General features: G+C 39.1%; 1 protein-coding gene across 6 annotated transcripts in view; it reads right to left on the bottom strand.

Moving 5' to 3' along the window:
• The window catches only part of LOC149258953 (tryptophan--tRNA ligase, chloroplastic/mitochondrial-like), a 429,522-nt gene that overhangs the window by 307,262 nt on the left and 100,325 nt on the right, over nt 1-21,935 (bottom strand). For 4 of the 6 annotated variants that reach the window (XM_089416889.1, XM_089416870.1, XM_089416854.1 and 1 more), the window contains exons 4-7: nt 11,908-11,985; nt 11,721-11,762; nt 11,050-11,139; nt 10,783-10,905 (exon numbers count right to left, since the gene is read on the bottom strand). In XM_089416889.1, coding sequence (XP_089273015.1) covers nt 10,783-10,905; nt 11,050-11,139; nt 11,721-11,762; nt 11,908-11,985 — 333 coding nt within the window. The remainder of the gene's footprint in view (nt 1-10,782; nt 10,906-11,049; nt 11,140-11,720; nt 11,763-11,907; nt 11,986-21,935) is intronic. The other 2 variants (XM_089416877.1, XM_089416882.1) reach the window with 2 other exon arrangements.

The following is a 21,935-nucleotide window of genomic DNA, read 5'->3' as shown; positions in this document are numbered from 1 at the left end:
AACTCAACCTCATCTACAAATGTTGACCCAATAGCAAACCTAAGTCTACATTGTCTAGTCACTTGTAGCTTTGCTTTATCACATACCCAACCTAATGGATATGGCTTCTTGTGAGGTGTTGTTAGTAAGCCCAACTTCTTTACAATTGTTTCAAAAATCAAGTTTACTTGTGATCCACTATCAAATAAAGTATCAATCTTTTGGTGCTTGGAAATAACTCTAATATGAAAAAGCTCATGTCTTTTCCTCTCATTATCTTCATTATCAATAGATTGTGCAGAATTACTTATAGATGCTTCAGAATTTTTACCTTTTATACCTATGGTTGTGACTGTTGTTTCATCACTTGAGTCTGACCCCAAGTCTTTCTGAATAGCAGCAGCAGTCTTCTTCTTCTTACCACCGAACTTCTTAGGTTTCAGCTCCGGATGCAAAGACCAGCAGTGTTCATCATCGTGTCCATCCTTCTTGCAATGAGTGCATGAAGGTTTGTCCTTTTGTACAGCGTTTGTCTTCCTCTCCTTCCATTTTAGCTTCTTCTTTTCCTTGTTCTTGCTTGCAGAGGGTTTTGATGATCCCCCAATCTCTGGGTTCACATTCTTGCCTCTAGCTTCTAGATGTGTAGCCTGAACTGATACATCATCTAGGCTAGTGGGATTAAACATGAGAATGGTGTGCTTCAAATAGCTATGCAGACCACCTATATACTTCAACAAAGTTTCAGGTGAGTCTAGAGATATGCCTAGAGTTAAAGCTCTTTTTCTAAATTCCTGGGTATAACTTTGTACACTTTGGCCCTTTAATTGGCGAAGAGTTTGCCAACTCATCATTGCTTGCTGCATATAAGCTAGAGGATATAATTGTTTTTTGATGGCAGAAATAAATTCATTCCAGGTAGAAAGAATTTTACCATGTCTCTTCAGATCAGCTTGTGTCTTGCCTTCCCACCACACTAGTGCAATTCCTCCAAGGCGAAGGCTAGCCAGCTGAATCTTTCTCCTTTCTGAATCAATGTTCTGCACCCTGCAATATACATCAATATGTCTAATCTAGTTATCTAGCTTTTCTGCATTTAATTCTCCATCATAAATTGGCAAATCAAACTTTACATCTAATTTAATCAAAAAAGTTTTCTTCTTTTTCTTTTCAAGGCTAGGAGATTGAGGATGATGAAAGAGATGGTGGAGGAGATGATGAAGGAGGCTTTTCCCCTTTCCCTTTGCCCTCTAGAGGGGCATCTTGGGGCTTGGGGCTGACGTAGAGGGTCTTGGGGCTGACGCAGGTCAGTAGGAGGCCGACGCAATGGCCAGAAGGGCCAGCGCTGAGCTTCAATTGTGCCGGAGAGGGTTTCGTGGGACAGGTTTTCTAAAAACCTGTTTCCAAATATAGAGGTATTGCTGCCGTGTATTTTTCTCTATCGGGTGAGCCGGTTAGGCACCCAGTTGTACTTAGACTGCATAATAATATAACCCTCAGAATAGCTGCACCGGTTTTCCTGCATTGGGTTTTTGCGGGAACATTTGTCCAAAAATAACAGTGTCACTTGTGTGCTTTTTTTCTTTCAGTTGTTGATCTGTAGATGTTGTGACTGTATTGTGTTTATTTCAGTATTTAAATGTATTAAATAAATTGTTCGAATTTAGACAAGTAGAAGAAATAAACCAACAGAATACAGATTAATTTTCTAACGGATAGACTTAGAAAAATCAGCACATTTCTAATATCTAAAACACATGTCGGACATTCATGGGAGGCATGACATAATTAGGACACATGTCAAATGCATGTCCACCATGCAGATGACACATATTAGTTATACAACACGCAAACACGTGGCACATGACCTCAAACCAGCGTGTTCTATTTCTTAGAGCAAAAATTAATAGTAAGATGAAGCCAACAATTAATGAGCAATTAATTTATTAACATTATTAAGTTTATTGGATTTAAATATTTATCATGACACCCAGAAAATTCATTCCCTCTGAACATATAAAAACCAACATGTTAATACACAAAAAGCCAAAGAAACCACAGTTGAAGATATCAAAATGGCTAGAAGATAGAATTGGCCATATATAGGAAAGGATGAATAAGATTAACATGAGTCAAAATAGCAGGGGTTTCTAGACAGCAATCAGGCAGTGTTTTAGACAATGTTCCCAGAGTTCAAGACAGCAGACAAGCACAGCGTTCAACTCGATAGTTCCAGGGAGACGGTGATAGTTCCAGGCAACGTTAGTGTTCCAGACAGCGATAGTCCCAGGAAGTGTTTCTAGGGTTTCAAGACAGCGATCAAGCAGTGTTTCAAACAACGTTCTGGGAGTTCCAAATAGTGGACACGCACAACATTCGACCCGAGGTTTAGTTTCTAGAAGGAAGAGCAGGTCAGACACACTTCTCTCTTTTTCAAATTATTTGCTTTGTACATTGCTTTTGTTTCAAAGCAGCAAACTTAAACGAGAACCTTCCAAAGCTGGGTCCATTAAACCTTCGTTAAACCTCCTGTAACCAAAAAGTAACTTGTTAAGATAACCTGGCATGGGGACACGTGGCCCAATGCACAAAAAATACATGTTTTGGTGGAAACCAAGTACCCGGGAAACATAGAGTTAGGGAAAATTACTTCAAACAAATGGGAAGTAGCAAGTGGTTTCCAAATGCAAATATTGGGTTCCGTATTAAGGAGACTTTTGGAGGAAGGTTGGTGCACACCTTGGAATCACACTCTCCAATTCTCGGGAGGAGAGAGAGAGCCCAATTCCAGCACTATTGCAGAGAATAGAAGTGGGAACCGGAATCTCTTTCTCCTAGGGTTTTCTCAAGCCAATGCATTTGGCATAAATGAGAGATTGATTTTTGTGAATGCAAAGCAATACAAGGGGATTTTACAACGCAAACAGGCCAAAAAGATGAGAAGGTCACAGAGAAAAAAACTCACTTGGATCTTACCAAAAACAGCTAAAAACAATACAACTGTCACTACCAAAATGCATTCGTTAGTAAAAGAGCAGACATATCAGGGTATGGTTAATGGCAAGAATAAAGAGGTCTTATCGAAACAAGAGGAACCTAGGCCAAAGCAAAGTAAAAGTGAAGCCATTCCAACAAACAGAGAGGAAAGCAGTGAGGACACATACAGCCCCACAACCACTCGGTTGTTGTGGTCGTTGAAGCTCTATGTAAGCAAACTCATGAGCGCGAAAAAAAGAATTGAGTTTATTGAGTTTAAGGGGCAACATTAAGATCTTTAGTAAAAGAAATTTTAGAAGCCAGTCAAAAACTTGAAAGGGAAAACAAGGTTCTTAAAGAGTAGGTAATAAGCTTACAAAACAGTATAAAAAGAAGGCAACAAGAGTTGATTGCACTGAAACAAGAATTAGAGCAAACGAAGGCAGTAGAAGAAAAAAATACAGGGACAAGGAAAATTAGTAGAGAAAATCAGATGGAAGAGTTTTAATCAACAATTGCAAACATGGAAATGAGAGAAAACAAACTAAAACAACAAATAGAAGAGGCTAAATCTTGGGCTCAAGTGGTAAAGGAACCGTTGGTTGAGTAAAAAGAAACCATGAAGAGACAAATCAAGAGGCAAATAAGAGAAGAAAAAGATAGGCAAGACAAGGCCACAAATGTCATCATCAAAGGCTTGAAAGACTATGGAGAGAAAGAGAGAACAAATATTTTAGCAAGGGATTTTCTCAAGGACAAGTTGAAATGGACAAGTTATATTCAGCAAGCAAATAGGATTGGTAGGAAAGCAAAAAATGGAAGGGATAGACATGTGAGAGTTACATTAAGAAGCATAGAAGACAAGATGGCTAAGAATAGGGGGCTACTTAGAGGCACTCATATTTACCTAGATGATGACTTGACACTTGAACAGCAAGATGAGCGAAGAAAGGAATGGGAGAAAGTGAAATCAGCAAGAGAAGCAGGAAAATGGGCATGGCTGAAAAATGGGAAAGCCCAAGTTAGCGAGCGTTTAACAAATCAAAAATAGGGATTTGGAGCTCCCCGGGAGTATCTAAACATCGTGAGTTGGAATTGCAGAGGTTACCCATGGAGGAGAGGACCGGGATTGGGGCCCATAGCAAAAGGGAAAGACATCATTATCCTTACGGAAACCCATGAGCATGATGGTTGTAGGGTTCCAAAATTCGAAGGATATAGTAAAATTTCAGTGTGGAACGAAGAGACTAGTACAGGGAAAGGGCATGGAGGGATCACCGTTCTAATAAGAGAAATGTGGAGTGGAATAGTGAAAGTGGAAAAAGAGGATCCAAATAAGCAATTTATATGGCTAAATATAATAGACAAGAAAGTAACATTCAAGCTAGTTGCATGTTACTTTGCTCCAAAAAACTCGAAGTTCTACAAGAAGACAAATTTAGATAAAGAAGACCCTTATGTTGCTTTAAAAAGAGATATTTCTACTTTCAGGAGTTTAGGAGATATAGTTATAATCAGTGACTTTAATGTCAGGACAGCAAACAATCAGTCTATTCAGTTGGGAAGTGATGGGGATATCGACAAAAATCCTCCATGGTTAGAAGAGAATGAGGATCACATGTGGAAAAGGACTTCTCAAGATGCGAATGGGAGCGTGTCACGCTTTGGCGCTAAGTCGTTAGGCTTATGTAGCCTCTATGACATGGTAATTTGCAATGGCATGAAAGCTTGGCCAAGATCTAGTGAAATCACATGTAAAACTTACAATGGTCAAAGTGTGGTGGACTATGTAATATGCTCTCAGAGCTCTATTTGTAATTTGTTAGAGTTCAATATTGAGGCTTGTCCTATTGAGATGAATTCTGACCATATGTCTCTATGTATTAAGTTGGGCATACACACAAGTGGGCTACAAGAAGGGCAAACCCAACAATGTCATAAGAAAGTACATGCAAATGGAAGAATCCTTATAAATCAAGAAAATCAAGAGCTCTTTGTTGTTGCTCTGGAACAACACTTTTAGTGGACAAAAAACAACCCAGAAAACAAGGAAGACAATGCAGAAATAGACCACATTTGCAGCAATATGTCGATCCCTCTAATCCACAAAGCCTTAAAGCTGTGCAAAAGATCTCGGCCTAACACGAGGGTCTCAAACACTTTTCCAACTAATCCTTAGTATGATGAAGAGTGCAAGGCTACTAAAAGATCCCTTAAGGAGAAGGAGACAAACACTGAAAGCAAGAAAAAGTATAAAAAATTGATAAAAACAAAAAAAAAAAAATTATGTGACTTCAAGAAAGAATGAATTAGTCTCGTTTGGAAAGCACAATCCCAAAGGACTATGGTGGGAACTACAATAAAAGAAAAAGCAAATAGCTAATAATATCTCGGATACACAGTGGTTGGAATATGCAAAGCTCCTCTATGCAAGGAAACAAGAGAAAAGTATCCCTCCCATAATCAGAACTACAACCGAGTTATTTTCAGTGGAGGATGTCAAGCGTGGTATAAAAAATTTAGCAAGTGGTAAAGCCCAAGACATTGATGGATTGCAGGCAGAATTTTTAAAATGGGGTGTTGAGATCTTGGCCCCAATCATCAAAAGGATCTTCAACAGCATCACGCAAGGCAATTTTCCATTTGAATGGACAACTAGTGTTGTTATCCCTCTTTACAAAAGTGGAGACATCAATAATCCCTCTAATTATCACACTATTATGGTCAATCCTCTTCTTGGAAAATTGTTTGGGAGCATGATGGAGCGTAGAATCAATAGCTAGGCAAAAAAAGAGGGTAAAAGAGCAAAAGGGCAAGTTGGTTTTAGGCCAAGGCACTCTACAATTGATCATTGCATCACTCTTAGGCACTTCATCGAAAAGTATGGGACATCCAAGGTGGGGAAGCCTTTTGTTGCTTCGTTGATTTCAAAAAAGATTTTGACACTGTTCCTAGGGATAAGCTTTGGAGAAGAATGGAAGAGCTTGGAATTCCAAGTGAATATAGAGTTGTTGTCCATAAACTTTATGAGAAAGTTAGTGCTAAAATCAAAACTAAGGAGGGCTTTTCTAAATGCTTTGGTAGTGACATTTGGGTCAAGTAAGGGTGCCCCCTTTCCCCCACTCTATTTGGTTTATATATTGATAAGCTAGAAGAATGGTTAAACAACACTAGTGGAGAGGGTATTCAACTAGCAGGTTATGTGGTGAAGCTACTTTTGTATGCTGACAATCTTATCCTAATTGCAAAATCTGCTCATGGTTTGAGAGAGAATTTGAAGGCCTTAGAGCTCTTTTGTCAAGAGGTTGCGATGCAAGTAAACACTAGCAAAACCAAAGTCATGATCTTCTCCTTGAAGCGGAAAAAGCAGTAGGTTAGCTTTATATTTGAGGGAAAGTCCTTGGAGATAATGGAAGAGTACAAGTACCTAGGAATTGTTTTTCACAACAAGCTCAGTTGGGAGACATGTAGAACTAAAAGGATTCAAGGGGGATGGAAAGCTTCTTACCTTCTTTAGAATAGATGCACGAAAGCAGAAATATGGGACTAGAAAACCAAGAAAACTCTCTTTGGAGTGTTGGTTACCCTAGTTGTCGTCTATGGATGTGAATTTTGGGGGAGCAACATGGCAAATCACAAGTGGAGACAACTGGAAAGAATTCAAAAGCACTTAATTATTAGTAATCTCAAAGTCAAGTCAATGGTCCTATTACCCACCACGAGTGGGTGACCCCTGTAGGAGAAATTTTCTCCTAGATTTGTCTTCAACCGACAGAGAACAACCACCTGATAGCTTGATGTGCTACTATTCTCTGCCACTTGAGCTAGCCATTGTTTGCCCTCGCTCACCTGTTATGATCGTATGTTTGAAGGTGGGCCATCCAACCCCGAAGGTATGATTTTTCATTATGTAATTCGGTGCTTATGCTTGCTTTTCTTGGGCACATTTCGGCATGGATTAGTGGGGGATTCAGCGGAAATAACGATCTTTGACTATACTCTTGTTCCCTTACCTCAACTTGGGGGTTAATTTGGTATCCTAGTCCCGTGGGATCTCCTTTACTAGATATTGGCTTTAGGAGTGGCACATGGGAAACCTTGCTTTTGGTTGCGTGGTCCCGCTTCTTGATACCATATATCTCATTCCCCTCCGCTCATTACAAGCCCTTTTCACATTTTACCCATCTAGGTCCACATTTGTCCATTGGGTCCACAAGGTGTTAGCCTTCCATTCCCCTTGTCCACATCTTGGGATAGGCCTTGAACAATGCCCCGAAGGTTGATGCAACTAAAAAGAAAGATAAAAGCATAACATGGCCACATACAACATGAAATGTACCACAAATGCAAAAGATGGTCGGACAATAGAATTTAACGTGTGGGAAAAAGCCAAGCATGAGCTCTACCCCTATCATTATGGCCATCACCCTAGTTCCTAAGGCCCCTATGAGTGCCCCATGCATCATTAAGGAACCCATGATTGTCTCAATGTCCGGTGGGTGATGAACTGCCCCACCTTAAGGGGGTATTCACTGCCACATCTTACACATCATGCTCTCATCCCCTTGAGCCCCGAGCAGTTAAAAGAAGAAAAATCAATAAAAGGCATATGAAGAAGGGTGGAAAAACAAAGGTCGGGGTAACTCATGTACCATGGTTTCTCCCTCTTACATTCATACACCCAAGGTGTGGGTCTCCTTCATCATAACTACCCTTGTACCATGGCATGTGGCTTAGAGCCTTCCCTCTTGCCCCCATTGCATTCCATCATTATTTCACATGACACCTACCATTTGATGGGTATACCATGGACTTGTCATTCCCTTAAAGGCTGAAACCACCTAGTAGGGTCCTTCATTAACGCTTGTCAAGGTAACATTAGTACATGTTCAAAGCCCATTTGGAAGGGCATGCCACTATGAAGTGTTCATTTCTGCCCCTGATTAACAAGCTTATTTACTCAATTGCGCTGAATAATTTTGTATTGGAAGGTGAGGAGACACATTGGATCTCATACAGGATTGCAGGTGGCTCTTCATCTTGGACTTGGTTACCCAATATGGGATCCAAGCCCTCCATAGGGTCACAATGGCACTTGTAGGGTGAGCGTTGAGAGTTATGGGCCTCTAGCCATGCAGAGCATTGATTGCCACACCATGGGCTTCTTCAGCACCACCACATTGCTTGTTCGTGCCCCAGTTATACAAAGATGATGAGGCACTTGGACCACGTTGCCCAACCAGCTACACATTGCACTCGACACTTGGTCATTGCCACACCATGGGCTTCTTCAGCACCACCACATTGCTTGTTCGTGCCCCAGTTATACAGAGATGATGAGGCACTTGGACCACGTTGCCCAACCAGCTACACATTGCACTCGACACTTGGTCGTTGATCCAGGGCCCAGAGGAGATTTTTTCTTTCCCAAGGAGACATGGGAGGGCATGTGTCATCTTCTAGCCCTCATTGATGGAGCATTGACTTGATTTTGAGCCATTTGGAGACCCATGAGACACATTTGGAGCCAACAGAGCCCAACTTGGGGTTTAGAGATGTTTTGCAGTATTTAGAGGGCATAGCCCTCTCATCCATCATCTTTGAGGCCCTCACTCTCATCTTTGACACATGAGGCCTCAACGATGCCCTCCTAGGCCTCCACATCACCCTAGCGTGGCCCTAAGAAGGCTTATTCGACTTGTTTAATGAGCTATCATGGTTGGCTTGTAACTATGAGTGGGTTACTAGACATTTTAGGCATTGGAGGGACTTCTTCTTTTAATTTTGAACTCTTAGATCGTGTATAAATAAGAGAGAGCTACACTCTCTCAAATCATCACATTTTGGATCTTCAATCTCTCTCTAAAAGAATTTGGACTTGCAGTTAGAGGATGAAATTGGATGTCATTGATGAATTATGATGTTTGGATAATTTCACTATCATTCTTGGAGCTTCTATTTGGCAATCTTATGGACGGATATATTCTTCTTTGTCTTGTAAGTGTTATTTGATGTTATATTTCTTATTTGGTGAATGTCTAATGCATGGAATGTTTTCTTATGGTAATTAATGTGCCCTAATTAATGCGAATTATTTAAAGCATTGAGAACTATTGGAAATTTTTGCATGTGTTACTCATTGGACAATGAATGAATGAATGTTCCTAGAGGATTGATTGCATTTGCATCCTTGAAACTCCACAACAAGTGTCATCAAAGTATAAAAATTTAGAAGTAATTTTGTTGTTGCTTCCATCAAGGGTACCAAAATTCCTTCTAGCCTCCTTGAAGAGCAAGTTGCCATTTCTTGGCTTATCTTGACTCCATTTCTTCCAATAGGCAGGCACTAGGTCCTAGATCCTTGGTGATCACATTATATTCAAAAAATCATTCTTCTTTCACCTCTCCTTCACCTCTTTTCTCATCCCCCTAAGGATAAGCAAGCCTCCCTAGGGCTTGGTGTGAATTTCATTAGGGAAGAGCTTTTGCCAAACCGTTTGGACAGTCTTCTATGTTGGTGTTTCCTCTAGCTCTCCTCTTAATTTGAGGCATTTCTCACAGTCAAATCTCAATGTAATTGATGCCCTAGCAATCACACCAAGTGGGAACCCTAAGTGTTATTCTTCAACTTGGGGATTCTTGAAAGCTTGAGCTTTAGTACTTGTTGAAGTATATCAATCATAGCCTTTTCTATTGTCTACCTGGACCTTGGATGAACTTCTATCTCGTCAAATATCTCAACCCTAGGCCTCGGTAGCCCTCCTTTCAAGGGGTTTTTCTTGGAAAGTCCTCTTAGCTTCTCCCAAAGCTCATACTTTAATCAAACCTTTCCATTGAATGAGCCACCTTGCCTCACTTAAAATCTACCCTAGGAACATCTATAACAAAGTGAGGAATATTGGGACTCCTCCCGTCTGTGAAAATCCGAGAAGAAAATGGGACATAGGCTCTGGTGACAGTGGGCCTTTTGTCCCAATGTATTGGTGTGCCCTCTTACTAGGCCTCCTAGTTTGTGCAACAACAGGTCCCATATGAGATCCTGCTAGCTGAGGCTAGTATGTTCCCGATGGAGGCTTCAACAATCATTTGTTTGTTAAGTTATTTAAAAAAGGTGGAAAGCATGGATGAGCACTGTTGGCCCAAGATGATTGTTGCAAAGGAACTAAAGCATAAGAAGAAAACTTGGAGGAAGCAAAATGACAAGTGGATGAGCAAATGGGGAATTAATTGGCAAGATTGTCCTAATTCTAAAGAGGAGATAAAAAATTGGGTGCTTGAAAAATTTAGGACTGCCATGTGGGAGATGAAAAGACTTATTTGAGTGCCGCAATCAAGGGAAAGGCTAAAATTTTAATAGTGCAGCTGAGGACCAGATCTCACCATCTTAGGTGTGAAACGGGTAGATGGATAGCCCCCAAGGAAGAGTGGGAAGAATGAACTTGTATCTTTTGTAGGAAAGGAGTGGTTGAAACCAAATGGCACTTCATCATGGAATGTTCAGCTTATGAGGACATTCGTAATCAGTTTGAAAGTAATCTGAAGGTGGACAGTTTGAGCGAGTTGCTTGAAGAAGCAAGGCTTCACAAAACTGTGAATTTCTTCATGGCAAAAGGGTTGCCTTAGAGGGAAACCTAAGAATGTGATGTTTTGTTTGGTTTGGAGTTCTAGGTCCCTTAGATGGCTGGGTCTCATGAACGTCACTAAAATTCCTTCAATTCAATTCAATTCAAACATAAACATGAATTTCAGTGTGTGTATAAAAAACAGTAAGAACATATAGATGTAAAATTATGAAACAGTAAGGAAAGCTTCCATACAATAAAGACGCACCGCCTTGCGAGATTTCTCTTTGAATTGTATCATTTTGTTCAACCACCCAATCGGTGTGACACAATTTAGCAACCATGTGAGCTCTGCATGGGCCGAGACGTGTGATTGTGCAAAAACAGAGGCCTGTAGGTATCAAAACATCTTGTGAATGATAAAACACCTTTTCTTGGTTGTTTTTCTTATGCCAGCTCTGTGTTATCCAAAAAATATGCAATGCACGCATTCAAATTCAAGAAGAAATCGATTGTTATCAAAATGAGCAGAAACCTTTGAGGTATCAATTCCACATGCTATATATATGGCTGCTGCATCCCTCGTCAACTTTGACAACTGCTCAGCATCATATGGTAAAGTAATCTGTACAACAAAATCCAATATTTGTCAACTACCAAAAATCCTTTGATTCCCAAAAAGTTTTAATAATTGCAATAGCTAAACGAAGCAAAAGGGTCCTAAAGACATCAAAATGCAATGATTTTGTGATTTAACATTGTGATATGCAAATGAGTATGTCTGTCCAATGGTCTTCTGCTGGCAGTGGTGTTCTTCCATGAGAGAAGTAGAAACCAAACACAAAATTGATAGATAGATACATAGACAGAGAGATGTTATTAATGTCTACTAGTGGTGAAATGCAGCTAAAAGACTCAGATACAAATCCAACTACCTGTGACAAGGGCATCGTGCCCCCTTATATGCTAATCTAGTAAATAATAAAGCAAAATTGTCAGCTATATTCCATTTAAGCTGATCTTGGGACCAGGATCTTACCTGAGTAGAGCTAGCTCACTCAGGTAAGACCTAAAATTTAAGCCAATAAAGCCTGTGTAGACTCCATAAGTCAGCTTCAGAGTTTAGAGGAACCAGCTCTCTAACTAATTTTTCAAACCATAAACAAATAAAATTCATCAATATAGCCAGCAACAAAAATTTCATACCGCATGTAGATCCACAATGAAAAAGAGTGTTTCATAAGTATCCTGCACATACAACAAACAGTAAACTGATATTATATAGTGATTAATAAAACATTCTCATGACAAAAAGCTAGATTGTGTAATATTACTACCTTTCCGAAAGATGTGTTATGAGAATATAATATTCTGGTATACATTAAAGCCTCACCAAAAGTAGCAGAATAATGTAATTTGTAGCTAAGACAAGTCCTGCCCTCGGCCATATGTGTAGGTAACAACAAATTAGCTACAAAGGCATTTCAAGATAACAATGTCAATACACATTATTATTTTATTTCATTCCATTAGTTTGAATCACTTAGTTATTAACTTATTATTATCGTAATCATTGTCAAGCTGATGAAAGTTTGAAAATTGAATTGACAGGTGGAATTCACTCAAAACGTCAGGTCAAAAACATTAAAATGCATGTCACCTGAAACCTCAATGCAATTATGTCTAATACCTGCAGAAATTTGTGTTTACTAGTTGATTTGATTGTTACTGATCAGTGATGCATGTTCAAGGATATAGGTTAGTAGCAGGCTGGAGGAATAGGGATTAGTAATCGCTGTGTTTTCTGAACACAGTCAGACCATGGATGAGCCAGCGGTGAGTGCCCCTCCTTCGTACAAAGTTCTGGAGAATCACAGAGTGCAGACCTGTATTCAGCAGGAGGATTGTCAAAAGGAAAAATGAGAAAGAAAAAGCTGTGGTAGAAAGGGAATGTGTAAGGACCCATCTTAAATTAATGGGGACATAGAGATATTAGCATGCACACGAGACATGCATATGATAGCTAAATATGCATGCATCGCCTGCACTGCACTAGTATATATATTAGTTAATATTGAAAAAACATCCGTATTTAGGTAACAAATTAACTATTGAAATGAATACCTAATTTACAAGAATATAGTAGGGTATATGATATATGTACCACCACCATAATACATATATATAATTCTACTATATAAAATTAAAGATAAATGCAGTATAGTGAACTCACAACAAAGGAAGTATGTACCCTACTACATACAAAGGAACTATACACAAAAGTATTATGTACAAAAGAGTTATAATATACATATTATTCTACAGTAGAAACAACATATTCTATAAAATCAAAGGAAAGTATATATATATATTTATTAAATAGTGAATGTAATAAAGAGAAGAATATATAAAACCATAATACTATGAAAATAATTCGATTTAAACAAAAGTGAAACATAACATTATAATAAAGGAGATACAGTATAAATAAGGGTGCATGGTCAGCAAATTGGGAAGGGAGAAGGCCGTGACCGCCTTTGCAACTTATGAACTTATCAAATTAAAACAATAAAGAAAGGGGAAGCGGTGGATGAGTCTCTGGGGGCATAAAAGGAGGAAGGGTACTGTAGAAAAGGGGACATTCTTTTATACAGAGAGAGGCAGAGGAGGAACAGACAAGAGGAAGACATAGAGAATAATGGAGCTTGAGCAGTTGTTCTTGAAACTTTTGGGCACGGGGGCCAAAATACTTCGAATTTGAAGTATTTTGGGGCTGGGTGCTAAGACTGTACCTAGTTTGGCTAGGAGGTTTTTGGTCTTTTCGTAATGGGAGTGGGAATTGGAGCAAATCAGAAGCATCTTTAGCTAGGTAGGTACTCAACATCAAATTGATAAATTCTTATATTTTGAATAGTTATATCCTATTAAAAAATTTCAGGGCTTTAGATTTGGTATCAGAGCTATGTTCAAACCCTTTCGACGTCATAGGCCCTACGCATCGTGTAATTTTCTGTTGAGCTGTTGCGTGAAAATTTTATCAAATAAGAAATTTACGGTTACATTCTGTGGTTGAATTCTATGTATTCACGAAATTAAATTATGAGTGAATACAGGAATGAATTTCTTAGGCCTTGTCAATCTATATTTCTAATAGTCTCTGCGCTGGTGATAATATCTCGGTTGTCATAATATCCAGAAAATTTACTAGGTAAATAATCAGTTTAGTTAATATCATTGAATGTGCGATTGGAGTCTCAACATATTTTTTTGTCCTGCTGTCTGTTGTAAGAACCGCAACGATCGTTCCTACTCGTCAGAGTCGAAAAATGGAGTGAGGTAACCCTCTTCTAGTGTGCATCCACGAAATTACTCAATTGATATGCCGAGGAGTCAATTGATGTTTTAGTTTCTTCTCGGCTCTGCCTTGATCGCGTATGAGTGAGGTTTGCGTTTATAGCTATTACTCATAGTTTGTCCTCCGTAGATGGTAGGGTTCGAACCTGGGTGGATACTTTATTCGTTTATGTCATTTCATATGAAAACTAATTCAATTAAAAAGAGAGATTATGCCATTTTCAAATAGAAACTAATTCAATTAATAAAAATAAAATATTTAGCTCTCTATATATATTTGGTGTCGTGACAAAAACTAGAATGATTTTCAAGTTCGATTCTATTAGTGAATTAATACGACAGTATTCGGTTCATGGATCAATGCACAAAAGAGAGAGTAAAATACCAATAAAAAAAAAAAATAATATTAATTTCTGATGGCCCATTTACTTTTCAGAGGCCCTTTCTGATCCATGAGATGCCATACCGTTACCCATTAATGAATGGTAATGGTAATCATAGTTGAATTTTTTATATACAGTGAGATTTTGCAAAGTAATATCTTTTTAGGGTTGTTAATAAAATTAGTTATAATATACAACTTATGATATATAACATAAGCGATAGATTAATCTATATAGAAAATGAAACTGATAATGTTTAATTAGAATGGATGGATTGCGCGTGTTATGCTGAGGATTCTCTCATCTCACCGAATTTCTGGACCGCAATTTCACGATATTTAAACCGTGAGAGGCAGAGAACTGCAACGATTTCTTATTGTTTGGGCTGTTCGGAAACAAATCCACCATTATTCAAATTGTGTTTCAACTTCATATTGGAGCACCATGATAAAACTGTGAACATTGACGGACACGTTTTGCGTATGCCCTCATGGGCTCCTTCCTTGTGACTTGACACTCGGTCTCGGTCAAAGCGTTGGACCTGTGTCAAAAGGCACAGCGCGGTGGAGACGCGAAGGCATATGACTGTCGTGGGATCTGAATCAATGTTTTAAAACTCCGACTCCGACACCGACTCGGCCCAGGGTCGACTCCAACTTCGACTCCAACTCGGTATCGACTCGTCTGGCTCAATTTCAATGACTCGATCGTTGTAAAAAATACATTAAATATTTATTTTTTTATAAAAAAACATAATTTTAAAGATTTTCATTCATGTTTCCAAACACACAGCATTAGAATATAGATGGAAGACAACATATGATCAAAGTAGGCTCATGAATATATCCATTATATCAAAATGGCACCTAGTGCACTGTCCAATACATACATGATCAAAGATTCAAAACAAAAACACATAACCAAGGAGGCTAGAAATGGCCTCTACAACAAAAGTAAACTGTGACCAGTACTACTGGCTAGTAGCTACTGCCAGAGGAGCCAAGATCATGTGGATCAATCTCTGGATCATCATCAGAGTCAGACAGGGGGCCCCATGGCTCCTCATCATCATCTCCAACTGCAACTGTAGAAGTGGTAGCACTAGCAGGTTGTGCAGCAGATGCAAGCTGAGATAGATGAGATATGCGGCTGCGCTTCTGTCGTGGCTGAGCAGAGGAAGCGCCTGCAACTGGAGGACTTGCTCGCTGTGAGGTTGAGGCTGGTACAAGTGGATCAGGATCTGCATTCAACTGAACATCATGTTCGAGTGATGCCTCCCCCTGTAAATCCAAATCAAGATCCTCATCAGAATCAAACTCTGCTGGATGACTCTCCACTACCCAATCTAATGTTGGATCAATGTCTTCCAACACAATGGGATCTGAATCAGGTCTTTTGTTCAGCAATTGGTTGCATCTGAGCCGGAGGTTGTATTGGACATAAACTAGATCATTTAACCGTTTTTTATCCAAACGGTTTCTCTTCTTTGTGTGAATCCTCTCAAAGACAAACCAATTGCACTCACACCCAGTGGCACTGCAAGTTTGACTCAAAATACGAATTGCAAACTTCTACAATTCAAGACAATGGCTACCAAAAGCCTCCCACCATTGTGCTGCAAAAAACATAGGAGTGTAATGAGTTAGCTCAACAAAATTACAAATTATATCCAACTTTCAAATTATAAACGATTTAACAAAATTTAAAAAAACTATTAAGAATTTGAAAATTGAAATTTTTGTTTACCTGGCTCATCTGCTTCTCTTGCAATCTTTGCTAGGTTCTTCCCAAAGGTACCCGAGGCATTGGTGAAGGTCGTGACCTGTCGGTGTATCTCCAGCTGATCAGACTCCAATGGGATCATGCGATCAATGCAGTCAATCAGTCCATCTCTAACCTCCCCCCTCAAAGCTCCTGTCTCCTTAGCTTTATAATGATACCATGGGTTCAAAAAATACCCAGCTGCATGTATAGGGCGATGGAGTTGATTGTTCCATCTTTCATCAATGATTGCCCAAATGGGCCCATACTTAGCCACTTTATCCTTGTATGCCCTCTTTATTTGCTCCTTTGCTTGATCCATAGCCTCATAAATGAAGCCCATAGCCAATCTTTCCCCATCCACCAACCGCAACACCTTAACCAGTGGCTCAGCAAGCTTCACAATCTCTGTTGCCTTTCTCCAAAATATTTCTTCATTAACTTTCTTTTTCAATTCTTTGCCTTCCAGTTTGTGAGACCACTGGCTTTGATTCCATTCATCACTGGAAAACAACTTTTGCAAGTTTCTATGTTGGGAAAGCATAGATTGCAATGTCAAAAAATGAGTAGCAAATCTAGTGATGGCAGGCCTAATAATATCCCTGCCCCCAGTGTGTTTCCTCATGAGGCTCAAAATCCATGAATGATTGTAGATAAATTTTGTTATGCTTTTGGCATGATCTACAGTGTTTTTGACCCAATCTAATTTTCCAATATCCTCAAGCATGAGGTCTATGCAATGTGCAGCACATGGGGTCCAAAAGATGGTCTTGTGTTTTTCCTCTAACAGTTTACCAGCAAGAACATAGTTAGAGGCATTATTTGTGATGACTTGAACAACATTAGCCACCCCCACCTCCTCAACAACCTCATCCAATAGCTGAAACAACAATTGCCCATCTTTTACCTTATCAGATGCATCAACTGATTTTAAAAACATGGTTCCTCGTGGGCAGAAGATAAGAAAGTTTATGATGGTACGGTTTCTTTGATCAGTCCATCCATCTGACATGATGGTACATCCTGTTCTTGCCCATGAGTCCTTGAAATCTTTCAAATACTCATTAATGGATGAAATTTCTTTCTGCAAACGATACCCCCTTAGCTCATGCATAGTAGGGCCTTTGAAGCCTTTTCCAGCAGCATGTATGGCATCAAACATAGGCTCATAATATGGTGAACGAGAAGCATTGAAGGGGATATCAACATCATACCACCATCTAGCTATGTAATCACAAGCAGTCTCCCTCAATTCTTTCTTCCAATGGTCATCTAAAGTGGGTTGCATTTGACTTCTACTAGCTTGAGGACCATGTGCATCTAATGGAGAGGAGGGAGTGAAATAACTTTTGATATTCATATCACCCTTTTTCATTCTACCTTTTCCCTTTTCTTAAATAGGCTCAAAAGAGGGAGGAACATATCGGAAGGGGTTGGATGCATCAATACAAGGGATAGAGGAAGAACCCTCAAAATCAAAATGGGGGTTGGTAGCCATCATTTTTTGTATATCCCTCTTCCTCCCAATTTCAGCCTCTAACTCTTTTTGCCTAGCCTTATCTTCTTTAAACTTCTCAAAGCTGGCTAACAATTCCTTCCTAATCTCCCCAATTTCTGGTGAGGTACATGGAGTAATTTGGCCTCTAATCCCCGCCAAGTGTTGTTTTAGCCTATTAATGCCCCCAGGACCTTCCTTAATTTTCCTATGGCAAAATTTGCAATGCATTTGACTTTCAACCATTTCAACATATGCCCAAGCAACATCTTTCACTCTAGGTGCCATTTTTTGACTTGGAAATGAAAGCAAACAATCTGAAAATGAAAAAAAAAACATTGATTCAATGTTCATTTCTTTCACAAAAAACACTCTTTAGGATTTCTAGATTTGCACATAAAATTTAATAAGCAAAAACAGATTTGTACAAGTGAAAAAAAATACCTCCAGGCACAAACTGCCTCCTCAAGCTTGCTCCAAGAAACCAACTCCTCAATGCTGCTCCAAATGGCTGCCCAAGAAGCTCCTCACTCCAGCTACAATGCTTGCCCAAGACTCCTCACTGCTGCTCCAAAAACAAACTCAACAACTCCTCACAAACTCTCACTGAAATTCTCACTCAAATGCATGAGATGGCTGTGAGAGAATGAGAGGGGTTGAGTGGGTTAAATAGGGTTTGGGAGAGGGGAATGGACCCCAAAGACCAACAAACCAATTACTAAACCCCTTTGGAGTCCCCCACACTCAGCAAATATTAAAAAAATAAAAATAAAAAGGCGTTTTTTCAGTGACCGGGTCGCTGTACGTAACCCGGCTGGGTTGATACGGACTCGGCCGGCCGAACCGGTTCAATGGCCAGGTTGAAATTTCCAAGGCTCGCTCAGACCAACTCGGCCAAGTCAGTTCCGAGCCAGCCGTTTTTTAAAACATTGATATGAATTACGTGATGATTTGGAGGTGTGACGGCCACATGGTACACGGGCTTGGCTCCTTATTCGAATGACACCAAATGAAGCACAAGCACCGAGTCCACCAATTGATAACAGCAGTCACCGAAACCAATGCACAACAAAGTACCAATGTGGAACCACAAGAGATCATAAAGTATGTACAACGTGTCACGTAGTGTAGCCCAAAGGCACGAGAAGAGGAACCAGCAAAAGCCGCGTGATAAAAAAATAATAATAATAATGAGAAGATAATGTCCCGTAGAGGTTTTCGGGTACGAGGAAAATAGAACTAAATGCAGAAGTATTTCACAGCCAAGAAAACGGGTTGCTGATCCCCGCCAGGAAATAGATTAAACTTATTTAAAAAAACAAATATTTATGGGTGGAATAACACCGGCAATGAATCATCACACAATTGACGTATTTATACGGAGCGACGTCAAATCGTAGGAAAATACGTCTCAGACAGAGATGGTTGCCAGTGATTTTCATATCGCGCTCTGCTTTCGACTCTCACTGTGTTGCATTTCAATTCCACAACAGGACGACAGGCCGTTTTACTGTACTAGTGGCTGTTGAAACTTGAGATTACTGCATATTCCTTATCATTAATGAGGACATCTTCATAGCCATTTTACCAAAGGAAATGTTCAGGAAACTTCAAGGTCGAAAGATAACCTACAGAGTCAATGAGGTCATTGTCTATGAAGCTTGCTCACCATCAAAGCATTTACAGAGGGCACTTTAGAACTTTAGTACAAGTTTATAATTTCATGACCCAGGTTATTGATATAGTTCAGAAGTTCAAAAGGGGTTTTGATACTAGTAATGAGAAAGAATTGTTACATCTTGTATAGAAGCAGACTACTGAAGAAGTGAAACTAACACAATTATTTGACATGGATATCAAAAAGCTAGGATCATGTGGAATGGAGCCATTATAAAATGGAATGGTTGATTCTAGAATGCTAGGATTATGTAGTTATATACCCTGTTAATAAAATTACTATTGAACCTGAAAATTTGCCAATGACATGTGAGTAATTACAACGACAATTCAAAAATCTGTTGTCAGCATTTACTTTATATACTCAGAAATTGACAAATGATATGGATATCAAAAGCTTCATTGGGAAACCATCCACAGCCATAAAGAATGCTGAAACGTATCATTCACTTGAGATATTAGCAAGGGAACAGCTGGATGGAAGGAATTGCTGATTGAGATTCCTCATCACTCAAGAGTTTAGGCAATGTACTACCATATCTAAGATTGTGTTCCAACAACATTAGGGCACTGAAAGAGGTTGCTTAAGGTTTGAAAAACAGGGTTCAGGTACTATAGAAATGATACATCAAACAAGTTGTTCAGGACGAGTCTAGCACTGAAATCAGGAAAAGACAAAAATGGTTGATTTGGACTCTTCTAATGTGAAAGTTAATAGAACTATGTAGAATTTGAAATTGCATGATGGGAGGTGCTTGTTATTATGTTATATTTCATGGAGAGGAAGGAAAGAACAAAGGATGTTATTGTGCCTCTAAACTCTTTGAGCAAGTATTCAAGGAAACTTAAATCTCATGAACAGGAAATGGCCGAGCTTGTGTGCAAGACACAGTTATCCACATGGGCAGCATATAAATTAAAGCAAGAGTGGTGCTCTGAATTGGATAGTTCTAGTGATTTTGATTCAGTGCGTGGTAGTTGGAGAGGTGAAGATATTGCTCCTGCCATTTCTGGGAAGGGCAGTATTTGAAGGCAGCACTTTGGCAGATGAAGAAACACACTTGGATTTGCAGAACCGATATGTTGAAACTTTTTACCATGAATCTCAGGACATAGAGAGAGGTTTCCTTCCATTGCATGGATGGAGAAAAGCCCAGTATATTACCTACGAAAGGGAGTACACTGGTCTATTAGAGACTGAAGGGCAGGAGGTTGAACCAAAGCATCCTTTGACATTTGATGAATCTTCAACAAAGGACGTTGTTTCTAAGAGAAGTTCAGCATTGGGTGCTTCAACTGCTTTAAATACTATAGATTTGCATACTACAAAAAGCAGAACTATATGTAAGCCACCAATAGTGGAAAGAAATGGTGTGACTGTTCACTATTCTGGCTTCATATGAGCACTCTGCTGGGTGATATCAGCCTCTATTTCTGTGTTAGTCCTCACCGATTTACCCCTCTTCAAATTCCCCATTCATAAGACCAATCTGCCTAGTATAATCACACTCCATATCCATGCTAATGACAACAGCTTCACCACTCTTTTGAAATTCTAAGCTGCATGTTCAGTTTGCTTTGCACACCTATCCACTATCTTCATGCTAAACTGAGCAATTTGCATTGCTTGCTGATAACCATCAGTCACAAATTTTTTTTTTGAAAAGTAAGGTCATTAAGATTCTGTGGATAGGTGGCTTCTGGTGTAAACTAAGCTGATCTCTCAATCTTTTCAGGTTCGTCTACCAATGGATAAGTCTTATCAATACTTCCATCCTCTGTTTCCATAACCGTTTTGACTATCTGCATAATATGTCTACAAGAATCAGTTGCACTTTTCCACACATTCAATACTAATTCATTAGACTGCTGTTTAAGATGAGGCTTCTAATCCGTGTCAATCTGTGAAGGGCCCAATAAAAGGAGAATGAGAAATGCTTTCCCTCATTTTACATTTAGACTTGATTTCGAAACTAAAGACATTGTAGAACTAAAATTTATTTTCCAACAGAAGTTTTACTATACACATTGGCTATTTACTAATCAAATTATTAAGACTTGTAAAAGGAAAGGCTCTATCGAATTAGAATTTTTTTAGTCTCTGAGTTTTCACTACATCGCTTTCACTCAAATTAGCAATGACAAAATTGTCAAATTTCTTTGATTCTGTCAAAAACGAAACCTTCAGATCCTCAATGTTTTGGAGCATAATAATATCAGTACCAAGTGTTTTCTTCCAAACAAACCCATTATCATTCTCCATTTCTACATCTATGACTGCATCTCCTCTTCCATGACATTTTGAATCTTTCAACAACGCATTAATTTCATTGTGCCTGTTAAATTGAATTTTGGTCAGAGATTTTCATTTGGTAAGCACGTGAGCAGTCTGAAAATCAAAAAAAAAATCTATCGAGAATTGACAATTGTTTGTTCATTGTCATTTCCTAACAATTGTAATTCATCCAAGTGACTCCTTTAAACCCTTGATTAAATTCATGTTTAGGAGGATTCTCATTAATGTGAACCAGAGGTTTTAAAACCTCTTGCAATCCAACCTTGTGATGTCTAGTTCAGCAATCTCCATGTCATGCATCTCTGGAATAGCTTGACAACTTTCATCCAAAAAAAATGAGCTGAAAATTCCTTGCATTTGAACTCTCTAACTCAAGCATGTTGATAACACCTACAAATTCTACCATGCTTCGGATTTATCATTTCTCTGATAATCGAACAGGCATTTCTCCCAAT

Source organism: Pinus tabuliformis, chromosome 6 (assembly GCF_031772625.1).
Source record: "Pinus tabuliformis cultivar Carrire ecotype Pingquan chromosome 6, CPIR1, whole genome shotgun sequence".
NCBI lineage: Eukaryota > Viridiplantae > Streptophyta > Pinopsida > Pinales > Pinaceae > Pinus > Pinus tabuliformis.
Note: the sequence above shows the minus strand (reverse complement) of the source record. Positions and strands in the feature narration are given on the sequence as shown.